The following is a 13,527-nucleotide window of genomic DNA, read 5'->3' on the forward strand; positions in this document are numbered from 1 at the left end:
AGTAAATATTTCGGATCTCTAATATTTTTTTCATAGTAGTAAACAGTACAAAGTTTTTACTGATATAGTTTGTTTACTTTAAACACAACTAATACTGAATAAATTAAGTTTTTGATGAGGTGCAACGTATAGATCGGAGTTAATCGAAATTTCCTTGTGACTTCCCATCTTGCATATATATCTACTTGAATTCTGTGTTGAATCCACTCGATTTAAGCTGGATTGAGTTGGGATGTCGAAACACGACGATATACAACGACGGTTATAAATTATTGAAGTTGAAACAGACGATATAATTTGTTATCTTATTGCTTTAATTTATTATCATATATTTATTGTCTTATAATTTTAGAATTTGTATGAGACTTAAATACATTAGTAGATGATCATCTGTAAACATAATCATCGGCAAATGACTATTAAATTTATATTAATTTCTGCAATCATAAAAAGTTACATAATACTGTTCAACAAAAAATGCACAAGAACAAAGGATAATCATTTTTCAATTTTTGGGCACTCATATTATAATTCTGTTCGCATTTTCCTCAAAATTGCGACGTGATAGAACACTTTGATAAACAGAATCATATTTAACGTTTGAAAAACTACGAAAAATGATTATCTTTGTTCTTATGTTAAGAAAAATAATTTTTTGTTAAATAATATTGTATAATTGAAGAACTTATTTTTTTATAAATCGTAATTCTTAATTTATATTTAAGAAATAGATATTAATGTATTATATATATATGTAAAGTTACAAAAAAACCTCACATAATCTCTAATTTTTTATCTATGAACTATTTAGAAATGTATTTGAGTCGTACAATTATAAATTTTTAAATAAAATAAGAAATAAGAAAAAGAGCAAGAAATAAGAAAAAATGCAGTAAGTTTGCTAATAAAGAGGTTAATGCAAAAATATCTTTTAATATCTATTGGTAACCACAAGTGCAATTAAACTTACCTTTTAAAATATATTTCCTAAATATACACTTGCAAATACGTTAACACACATAGGACTGTGTATTTTCGCATAAAATTAACTAGATTACATACTTATGTCACATTCATATGCAGCAAACTGCAAATATAATTGGCTCGAGCTCGAACGTATATTGTAAATTGGTTCGACCGTGATAATATTTATATAGATCTCAATGTGCCTCGTAAGAAATTGATTTTTTCCCTGTTTCAGTTATAGTGATGTGCGCTAATTCAACGACCATTCGGGAAATATTGCTAGCTGCCGAGCAGCTCGGGATGGTGGACTCAGGGGAATACGTGTTCTTCTCGATAGAGCTCTCCTCTAGGTGAGTAAATTTTAGTCGCAATTTTAGTACTAAGAGTAATATTGCATACATTGGCGTGAATAGCGTGTTATTGCGAAAGTTTCGTGCAAAATAAAAAATAATGATAAACATGTATGTGACCATGTAAACATAACATTTTACGAACATTTAAATGAGACAGGATGTAAAATATTTTTGCGTGTTTCAAACGTACAAGATAGAAAAATAGTTGCAAGAAAAACTCATGCATATCCGAGAGAACGAAATTAATTTTTTTTTTATCTATGTACTGAGAATAGAATTATGTTTGTGTATAACAGTTTTCCCTCTTTAATCCGAGAATAGTCTATTGGGGTGATTTTTATACCCCAGTATATATACAGCAAGAAAATGAAACTCAACCGTAATAGGTTTTTTTATTGATCAGAAATACGCACCTATTTTTTTATTTCATTTTATTTTTTTTTAAATATAAAGTAAATATATATACATAATAATCTCAAATGCTAATAATTGTAGAACAATTGATAATATAAATATCGAGTTAACTTTTTTTCTCTTTTTAATCTGAAGATATTTCATTTAAAATATTCTATGTGTAAAAACTTGTTAAAACTTTGTATATTATATTATGTTGTGTAATGATACAATTGTGAAATATCATTTTAGATAGCTTATGCTATAAATCAGCTTGCAATGCTCAAAATCTAGCAATACGAGTCGTATGTTAAAAAACTGGAGCATAAACAGGGACACTTGCACAGTAGCGCGCGTCTCGGACACTGAAGCCGTTTTATAATTGAAACGAATGTGGAGTCGTACTCGGTACATATGGGCTGGCTCCTTATAGAAGGAAAATTGGCATGAAATACATTGTGTCTGTATTCATGGAAGAACAAAAAATAAATAAAAAGACCTTAATGGACTCGGACGATGCCGAACATTTCTTCATAATAAATTGAAGTATATGTGCTCGTTCTATATAGAGAAAAGATTTTCTATCTATGCAAATTAGAATATAATTTCTCTGTAAAAATTGTAAATATCTTCTGTTATTAATGATATCATCGGTATATTATTTAATATATTTCGGTAGTAATTACTTGTCTCGACTAACAATAAGTAACAAGCAATTTCTGATTATCTGGAACAATGTGCTAATATTAGTTCAGTTATTTAACGTAATATGGTTAGAATGAGACAATTAGGTATTTACTTTGTTCATTCTGCTTCCTTGAGAAGCTTACTTTAAGCTATCAAGAGTTATAAATTTTAGAGTTTAGTTCAACTTAATTTATCTGTTGCCACACATCGATATTATCGACGCATGTGGTTGTGAAGCAATTTGCTCGATTAGATAAACTCACGTACATACTGTATACACAATTAAGTATGTTAATGCGCTCGCATTCACAGACTGCCTGGTATGCGACTCACCAGTCCCTTCTTTCGCAGGCTAAAGCAATAATATTGATCTCTTCTTTCGTAGAATAAAGCTATATTAACTTTGAAAAGACATCCCTTATACGTTAGAAAGAGAAATTTGATCAATGAAAATAAGCATGTCGGACGGCATTAAATTTCTTGTTTGTACGAAGTGCACATCGTACGATCGTGTTATTTAACGAAGATTTGAAAAGCTTTGTCCTGGAAAATTGCTAATCCTGGAACGTCGTAAACGTAACGTAGTATGTGATTCTTTGCCGTCGTAAAGAACTTACGATCGCATTCTTGGATATTATTTTATTTTCTTGATTTTCTTCTCGTCTTATTCGAACAATGGTCCTGTATCTGCGAATGAAATCAAAGTGAGAAAGACAAACCTTGAATTTTAGTGATCCCGATGATAAAGATCGTTCGACGTTAATGATCGTTCAGTTACATAAAGAAAATATCCGTCTCTGTGAAAGCAAAACTATTGTAGCAAATATCCAGTTGCAAATATCTAGTTGCATTTTCGCTTCGTTTTTTGTCTTCTTATGGATCTCGTTAATAAAGGATATCGCACGATTTCGGGTCGAGTGGAATTTATCCATCGGAAACCTTAAACTACAGTCCTTCGTTGAGATAAAATCGAATCAGAATAGACATTGTTACCATTGTAAACTGTATAAGTTACTAAATTGTATAATCTTCATCATTATGCCAGTAATAGCGAAACAATGAAACAGTTTTCAAAAAGAAAAATATAAGCAAAAATTTTCGCACAAATTTAGCAAAATCTTGATTTCATAAATTTTTTTCTAGTTTTCGAGAAACGATGAAAATCGGATTTAACGAGCTTTATGAGAATTAAAACAAACACGGAATAGAAAAGCAGACTTGACCGTTTCATAGCTTGAGCAATTTTTTTTTTATGCTGACTTCAGCAGTAATTGGAATTTTTATTCATCAGTTTTTCCAGCTAGAATTAATCCAATAACCTTTCTACAATTGCTAGTCCATTGCAGATGTTGAAAAAAAAAATATACTACGCGTCTTTTGAATTCACATTTATTATGCAAAAAACGTACTCGGTTTTTTCTTGGATAATTAAGCATCTCTGATGCTTTCCCATCGTATATAAAAAGTCAAGAAATTTCCAGAATGCCAAGCGGAGAAAAACTTTGTGGAGTGACTTAAGATTGCTTTCGAACTATGTCGATTTTTATTCGCTCACCTTAAGCTCGGAAGAGATGTGCAAGATATAAAAAAAAATAAACAAGTGAGTCTTCGTTGGCGCAAACGCCCACGGTGACGCCGTGTTATTCCTGACGACGTCACTTTATTTAATCACGCGTCCCGTAGTCGTTCCACCCACACCATGATTTTTTTACTACTTGAGAATTTTCACGCCTTGTAATTTAAGAGTTACACGCATTACATATGGTAGATGTTTGTGTCTTTTATATGTTCCAATTATAACGTAACGATCGAGCATCATAAAATAAAAGTTATGATCTCTGGTAACGATATAAAGGCGAAAAGCTGCTCGGTCACAGTGTAGTTAAATGATGTTTCACATTGAAACATAAATTAATTGGGTCGCATATCATGGAGTGCTTTAATATCAACGATTTCAGATAATATTCCAGGAAACAAAATATACATAGTTGTAAAAATCTAATGTTTTTAACAATTCTCAGTATAAAATATGAGAGATTATCTTTATAAATTTATTTCAATTAAATGTATTGAGCTTAAAAGAAAAAAAAAAGAAAAAAAAAACAATTTAAATTTTTACATCCTGAATGTTTTTGATATCTATATTTTTTTAAGTATATTTTTCATAATATAACCTTTTCTTAGCAGAATTTATATCACGAGCTGCTTTTATTTACGCAACATTATATCGGCTTTAATATGGTAACATTAAATGAAATGTAATTACAAAATAATTAAAATAATCTATGAAATAATTAAAATAATCTTTTTTGAAGATTTCAATATGATACGTAATAGTTTATTATTTAAAAAATGCTTACTTTGTAACAGCAGTAATGATAAAATTTTCATAAAATTAAAGTCAAATCTTTTTATCTAATGATTCGACAAACACGGGGATTTTTTTGTATCATAATGATATATATCTGTAAAAAACTTATTGCGGAGTATCAAGTGACTTAATGTATTCTAGTGATAATGATTCCAAGGAGCCATGGAGAGTCGACGGCGACACAGACGAGAGGAACGAGAAGGCTCGAAAGGCTTATCAGGCCTTATTGACGGTAACAGCGCGCACTCCAGACAATCTAGAGTACCTGAATTTTTCGCGTGAAGTTAAATCTCTGGCTCAGAGAAAATATAACTTCATTTTCGGTAACAGCTCAGTCTCAACCTTCGTAACGGCGTTTTATGATGCTGTGTTGCTTTACGCTCTCGCCCTTAAAGAGAGTCTGCCAGAAAAACCAGGTGAGGTCAATCTAGATGGCGGTAATTTGACGCGGAGAATGTGGGGAAAAAGTTTCAAGGGTAAGTTTTTCAGCTTTTCTTATTTATTACTTATATTTATAACAGAAGTTCATTCGCGCCAATCAATCAAGCACGACTTTAGCAAAAATTATGTCGATCGTGGAGATCTCTCGCGCGGAATTATTTAAGAATTTACGATAAGCGTTTTCTCATTAACGATGGAAAATCATGTTGTCCATTATCAGTATTTGTTGCATTAACGCTAACGGATCGTCGCATGTCGTTTGTAAATACAGTCGACAAAACTAGCACAGTTTTCTTTAGTAAAAAAAGCTTCGACGATAAATGTAACGATATCGACATTGTCGTTAAGAGATATAGAAAAAACTTAAACTCATAGAATGAGAATCGACCAATAACGTGAAAGAGGATGAAATTGATAATATCATTGTCAATTAGAAGAGCTTTGGCCAGAACAATTAAATTAACTATTCCGATGAATCGTTATTCGCAACAATCTGTCAAAGATATTGTCATGGCTTTCCAATTTTAATAAGGAAATTTTTACATCGTTTTTTTATCTTTCTCTCTCTTTCTAATTCCTTGAAATGTTATTTGAACGTTTATAATATTTTCATTTTTGCCACGTATATAACGTGTTTCAAGTACTAAGCGCTTCTTTGAATTTTACATTGTTCAATTAATTTGGCATCGTCTTAAAAAATATTTGCAGTTGAACGTAAATAAATTTATATTACTCAAATATTTATCAGTCTGAGTTTACGTTATTTTATCTTGCAATATGAGAATACAAACAATTCCTTTTTGCTCTGGCTTTATGTCTCATCTGTCAAGCAAGTACTTTTGAAATATGATTATCTTCTATTTCCTTACATATACATATACATTTATATACGCTACAAAGTTCCGTCCCGATCTTCGACTCGTGAGTTTTCTAAAAGAATTTTATAACTGACGTAACTGACGTAGCTAACGTCAAAAGAAATGCAAGGTTGCCAGTTTGCTTTGTATTTTAATATTTACATTCTGTTCATGTCTTATGTTATATCCTCAGAGAAAGAACGACTTTTCTGAAGTATCTAAGAATTTTGATAGAAATTAATCTGAAAATAATTTTGTTGGACTACCAAAATAATGTAATATGTATTACAATAGAAATTTCAATTAATCAAAATTATGTAGGAAACTTTAAGGACTGCGTTCTATTTAACGTTTACAATAATCCTTGCATGCATCATTTCATTTAATATTTGATAAACAAGGATAAAATGAAGAATCGATTGTGAGCGCTGCGAACGTTACTTAAATGGAACACACTCAAGATGAGTGTAAGATGATGTAAACAGTTTTGACAAAGTTTCTAACAATCAGCTTGGGCGTCCTGCATAATTATTTTGCTAACCCAACGAAACGAATTTTAGATCAATAGCTAGCTAACTGTTTACTTAAACAGAATCGTTTTACCGTGCTCTTATATACATTCTCATAGAGCATTGCGTTCCTATATATTGGTTATATCGAACTGCAGCGATCATCACATGAGATTTTATCATCGTGCGAAATCAAGTTCTTCGAAAATTAACAATTTTTTGCAACTATTGTAATATTCAATTTTAATTAAGTATTAAGTAATTAAGGCCCGGTTGCACCAACGTTACTTTGACTTTAAGCGAGACTTAAAACTCTTTTTATCTTGTTTTAAAGCTGAAAAAGAGACAAAGAGAGTTTTAAGCCTCGCTTAAAATTAAAATAACGTTAGTGTAATCGGGTCTAAACCACTGAGTAATCATAAATGTGTGATGCTTTATTTTTGCATAATTATGATCAATTCCAGGGATAACTGGTGATGTAAATATCGACGAAAATGGCGATAGAATTGCGGATTATTCTCTGCTGGACATGGACCCGGAAACCTCTAGATTCGAAGTAAGACATCTCCGAAAATTAACAATTATCTATTTCTAATTATAAGATACAATTTTACCCAAAGTCCCGCAACTAAAATAATTTAATTTAGGATGTTACGAGTTGGTGAGTGAGTTTAATATTATCAAGCTAACTAATAATACAAAATCCGACAACATCTCTAACGCGTATTGTTTTACTCTGTAACACACTCACGAACTTGTTTCATCCTCTTCCGTGCTTTCATCTTATTTATGAATTAATTCTCCGCAGATTGTAGCCAATTATTACGGTGCGAATAAAACATTGGAATATATCCCTGGAAAACAAATTCACTGGGCCGGTGGTCGTTTAGAACCACCTCCGGATACACCTACATGCGGATTCGACGGATCATTGTGTCCTGATAATTGTGAGTGGGTAATGCTTTTTTAATCTTAGTTTAAATATAATATGCAATATAGAATTGCGAAAATACGATAGAAATATATAATTGCATTTAACAAAGAATAAAACGATTTTTATATTTAATAAACTTTAATAATTTTTCGTGACTAAAAATATGTAATATTTATAACTGGACTGTTTGAAATAAAACAGATAGAACTTTTTTCGCGTTGGCATAATTCTGTGTGATTCTTTTAGTGCATAAAGCAATCACTTGATTCTCTCTCTCTCTCTCTCTCTCTCTCTCTCTCTCTCTTTCTCTCTTTCTTAGGATACATTCCAAAACGTTCTCTCCGAGGAAAATTTTACTCGAAATATAATACACATAACATTACATACTATAGTACATATAGAATAAATCTTTCTAAAAGAGGACGTTTTGGAACGTAACTTTAAAAAATATAGATAATATTTTTTTATCATTTAAATTACATGAATGTTTGACAGCTCTTCCGGGATACGCTATTCTCTCTATGGTATTGAGCTCCATCGTGGTCGTTCTCGTCGTCGGTTCAGTATTTATTTATCGGTAAGTTGAGTTTGCTTTTAAACTAAAATTTCATGTATTTTACGCGAATTTTTATCGATATTGATAACGATATAGATATCTTTGAGTATTACTTTCGATAAATTAAAATTTAGATATCAAAAAATAAAACAGAACTGATAAAACGAGATATTCCAATCAGAATAATATACTTTATCAAATATACTTCGCAAAGAGAAAAAAAGATATCTGTAAAAATAAATGTATTGTTTGTATAAAATAAAAAAACTCATGTAATAATAATTTCAATTCCAGTTATTATCGATAGCACGGTTTAAATTATGTAATAGTTTAAAGTGATCGTTTTCTTTTTCTTACTCTTTTTTCTTATTTCATTTTAATTGAAGAAAATTAACAAAATCATTTTCTTTGGAAATTGTATTTCTTATTCCATTTGTGACAAAGCTTCTTATTGAATATATTAATCTGCAATGATGTATCAAAAATAATCCAATAGTGAATAACAAAATTTTATCGACATATCATTTATATAATCAGCAGAATAATTAAAGTGAAACTGATACTAAAAACAGCAAAAATTAAATAATTAAAATAATTTTACGTTTAAAATGTGAAAACTTAATTCTAAGAGATTTAATCTAATATTCGCGCTGATATGTGTTAATTAGCATAGATTCGCTATTAGAAATTTGAAAGACATTGTCGGTTCGCTTGTTTTTTCGTGAAGTGATTTCGATAATCCCTAAGTAGCACACGTTAACTGCACACGTACCTATTGAGGAGATGTAACTGATTGTGAGAAGATCTTCGACTTCTTTGATGTATGACATGGTTGAAGGGGAGTAAGGCAAAGAAAAGAAGAAGAAATGAATGAAGCGAGATTGTGCTGAAATTTCTCAGATGCGTACTAATCGATTTAATATCATCTCCGACTCTACGTTACTTGTATAGTTAAGTGTTTTTTGTCTCTTCGGTTTGACAATTACAAAAACATTCTTAAGAGCTTAACCGAGTTGTTTCCTTCTATTTCACAGCGAGAATCCCAAAACAATTTAGACAAATATATTCGCAATTTAATAAAAAACGTAAATGCAAAAATTTCATGAGATATTAAAATCGGTTATTGAGTGTTGCCTCAACAATGAATTGTCACACTTATTTAGTTAGCATTTATATATACGAAAAATAATAATTCAAAATATCGAATATCGAATTAAAAATTTCACAAATTTATTAATGATTTTCTGATATATTAAAAATAATATATATATAAATGAAGAATATCAATGCTAAATTTTTTAGAAATTTCAGTATAAGAATTTTGAAAGCTAATGTCATCATTCAATGTCAGCATAATAGATTACGTATACATAGACGATCTATAATATGTGTTAGAATTCATGACAAAATTTATTTCATTAATGCAAAATTATACGAAACGTCAGTATTAAGTACCATATAATATAAGAAATAAATATATCAAAATATTCACAGTCTTTACACCTAACATTTGACAAAACAGAAAATGGTAATTACAATGTGCGAAACGCAATATAAAAATCGTGAAATTTATTGCAAATTAGATTTAAAATTTTTCCATTTTATAAATTTAGATCAATAACAAATTAGATTTTAAATTTTTCCATTTTATAAATTTAGATTAATAACAAATAACGCTAATTGCACACACACAAGTACTGAATTCTGCAACAAATTGCGCAAAATATATATTTGTGAATCTGTAATATCAATGTATCGTTAAATTCTGCACGGGAGAAACTAATATTTAATTATTTTATTGATTCAGCACACCTTTACGTTTTCGTTTAATTTTTATTTATAACAATCAGTAATTATTTTGGAATGCTGACTAAAGTTTAACAACTTTGAGATTACATATTTTCAATTTATTATATATATTATAAGTATTATATTTTTAAAACATAATAATATCCTCACATCCTTATCCATTCGTATGAATATTCATATTTATATCTACTTATTAAAACCTTTATTTATCCGTACTCCTATATATCCATCTTTGTATTCTTATCACGTATTCTATCCGTATGATATTTTTACATATCCCTATTTTTAGCTAGTCACGATTATATCCGAAAGGAAATAGAATCTTAATTCGGACTTATTGTATAAATAATTAAAGTTTTAAATCCTACACGGTATCTTTCCTCCATGTTATGTGCGATCGCATATGCATGCATAGATCAGTGTAAAATTATAAAGTCTATTACTATATCATATTACTTAGTTAACTCTATATACATACATATAGGCTATAAAATATTAAGCTAGATTCGCCTAGAATCGACGAATTGAATATCAGTCAGTATCTAATACATACAGAATTAATTATTTATTCTAATTTGTTCTAGCCTATCTATTTTAAAGCAGGATTTATGAACTGTAATATGTAACATTATAATATTATATGTAATAATTTATCGTAATTTGACATGTATCTATTATGTTTTGATATAATTTTCATAAATCCTGCTATTTCAATGAAAGAATTCACTTTTCACTCACCGACCGATGCGCAACAGCAGAGGAATCTGCTATGTTGACTACGTCGATACTATAACAGACAAATATAAAATCTAAATTAGTACAAAAGACAATGAATATTTCAAATAATTATTAAACACGCGTATGGTATCTATCCGCGTGTCTATCCTATAGGCTTCTTCTTTCTCCCTATTTAGGTTATCTGCTTCGCAGAACTCGACACAAAACTCTCCGGATTGCTGTTTTCTGAATTATATAAATAAACGATTCAAAGGAGAAAAACGATACTTTAGTATATAAAATTATAATTGTTAGGATGATTATTGTCAACTCTGTATTCCCTCAGCACTAAACATTCCTGAAAACGTAGAAAATCGTAATCGCATTTAAAAAAAGTATTATTATCACTTGCGAATTAATTATTATAAAATTAATTATAAAAAGTCTTTTGTTTTTAAAAAAAGTCTTCCAATATTGTTAACACGCTGCTCCTTTATACGATATGACGCGACATAGTGCAATAAATAGCATTGTAATGAGTACTTTGGCTACTCCATCTTTACGATTGTAATCCCTTTTATAGGAGTCCCTTTATCTCCTCTTCAAAATTGTATTCATGAGAAGGATTATCATCATTTCAATAAAAATTGGAATATTACACGAAAAGGGGCATTCTTTATTCTCAATTATTATAATAATAAAAATAAATTACGAGCACCATGCAAAATATGATTGACTTTAAGTACTTGCATTGTTACAGAACGTTATAGATACGATCACAAATGTATGCGTATATCCTTTATCCGCGCGTCTAAAAGATCTCATATATTTCAAAGTCATTCGACACGCTTATGAATCATTAAACACGTAATATATCGGTTATTGCAATAATTATAATAAATGCATTCACTATCTTTTGGTACTTATGGTATTCTGAGAGTTAAATGCGGAGCAGCTATGCACTGTTATCCATTCGTTCGAGTATTGGACAAGAGTTGGTAGACAAGAAATAGCGAAACAACCTTATATTTGCAACAGTATATATCACAAAAATAAACACCAAAATCAACCGCTAAAACTTTATGGCAACTTGATGCCATAAAAAGTTTAACATTTTACACAACAGTTTTATTTCAAATATTCTATGTTCAATTAACTTGAATGAGCTATCGATGCTGATTAAATCTAATGTTTATTTGAAAAAAGAAATTAATGATTATTAATTAATATTATGATATAAAAGTATTCATATAAATATTAAATAAATAATAAATTTAAATTTAATAGCTTTCTCTGTATTGTTACGATACAATCGTAAATGTAAAATTATAAGAAACTATAAATTTTGTATAAATAAAATGTACTATGCGCTTGGCTTAACACAGATAGTATATTTTACACCGATCTATTTTCGATAATTATTATTATTGTCTTTCTATGACTCTTCTTCGGAATTTATTGCGTACCGTTTTGCATTATAACTTTGCTTTACACACGTCATATATTTCCCCAGGATTTTAATCAGAGATGCAATATCGCAGTTGCACAGCTTTATAACTTGCTTTAAAGCACATTATGATCTCTGGTTAATATAGTACTATTATCAAACAACGTATATTGCTTCAATCCAACATCAAATTTACCGGTATCTTTAAAGATCTTTGTCGCAATCTGTTGAAAATATCTTAAATTATTGTGATAAATTAAAAAATTAAAATTAGTAGAATGAAATTATTTGTATTTCTTATTGAGAGAAATTTAATTTACGCGATATTTTTTATTAGAAAGTGCTGAAATGATTTTATAATCTGCGAGATGCAAATGGCAATAATGCGAGTAAAAATTCGTCTCAAAAGACAAATATTACATCTGTAATATTACACATTCGTGAAACGTAAACAAAATTAATTCTCGTAAAAAGTCAACATATTCATTTCACTCGAATGATGAGTAAGTCAATAATTCGCCAAACTTAGGATTAAATATTTGGGAGAATTTGATCAAAAAAGGGGAAAAGGGAAAAGAAAACTGCCAATAATATTTTTTTAAATGACATATTGAATATTATTAGATAACTGCTAGGAATTAAAACTGATACATAAATATATGCGTACTAACATGCGTATATGCAAAATATCGAATTTCAATGCTGCTGGATACGCAGTTCGATGCTGGTACACGAAAGTAATCCATGTGTTTATTCATGAGAGTTTGCAGTGGCGTTATATATATATTTCCAAATCTATGGAATCGATCGAGTTCAGTGAAACTGCACATATCCATGTCGCAACCCTAACAAATACATAGAGTATTGAGCTTTCGTCGGTTGTTTGCAATTCACCCCACGAACGTTTGATGGTGAACTTTCGATGCATATATCGAACTCATTTAGATCGGGAAATTCCGAACACACGAAGCCTTTATACGCGGAATAATATCCCGCCTGGGACAGATAGGCGTGTGGTTATGAGATACGTAGACACATAATTACCCCTCTTGCGCTGTTCAACGTGTACGCACACTGACGTGGTTGCGAACGTTGTTAGTTATATACTCGCGTACGTTCGTATATACATCTCGTAGATATCAGGTGAAATATGTTGAACAAGTAACATATATGTACGTACAAACAGTACGGACACCCACCCACACACATACGCGTGTGCACGCAAATTTATCGAGTTGACAAATTGCATTTTTGTAATGGATGGAGACATCGTGAAAATATTTCACGTATATTTTATATACGCTACATAATAATTACCGTTGATAAAAAGCATCTCGTTAATCAGCGAAGGAAAAGCGTGCAATCCTTTGTCATGAAAAAGAATAATAGATAATGCAATTGTCAGAAATTAATTCACACAATATATACGTTTAAGCGCTATTAAGCGCGCGATTTATCATAAAGCCATAATATATTGCACAAAACAT

At 30.1% G+C, this 13,527-nt stretch overlaps 1 protein-coding gene and 1 long non-coding RNA gene across 3 annotated transcripts in view; one reads left to right on the top strand and one right to left on the bottom strand.

The window, feature by feature from the left end:
- Nucleotides 1-13,527, top strand: part of LOC105154771 (atrial natriuretic peptide receptor 1) — a 111,955-nt gene that overhangs the window by 48,134 nt on the left and 50,294 nt on the right. For both annotated transcript variants that reach the window (XM_087407471.1, XM_087407463.1), the window contains exons 4-8: nucleotides 1,202-1,316; nucleotides 4,912-5,246; nucleotides 7,042-7,133; nucleotides 7,386-7,524; nucleotides 8,007-8,088. In XM_087407471.1, the coding sequence (XP_087263597.1) occupies nucleotides 1,202-1,316; nucleotides 4,912-5,246; nucleotides 7,042-7,133; nucleotides 7,386-7,524; nucleotides 8,007-8,088 (763 nt within the window). The remainder of the gene's footprint in view (nucleotides 1-1,201; nucleotides 1,317-4,911; nucleotides 5,247-7,041; nucleotides 7,134-7,385; nucleotides 7,525-8,006; nucleotides 8,089-13,527) is intronic.
- LOC147911005 (uncharacterized) overlaps nucleotides 10,613-13,527 on the bottom strand; it is a 44,638-nt gene continuing 41,723 nt past the window's right edge. The window contains exon 3 of the long non-coding RNA XR_015545555.1: nucleotides 10,613-10,663. This is a non-coding gene — a long non-coding RNA (uncharacterized LOC147911005). The remainder of the gene's footprint in view (nucleotides 10,664-13,527) is intronic.

Source organism: Acromyrmex echinatior, chromosome 1 (assembly GCF_024713525.1).
Source record: "Acromyrmex echinatior isolate Ae372 chromosome 1, ASM2471352v2, whole genome shotgun sequence".
NCBI classification, from domain to species: Eukaryota; Metazoa; Arthropoda; class Insecta; order Hymenoptera; family Formicidae; genus Acromyrmex; species Acromyrmex echinatior.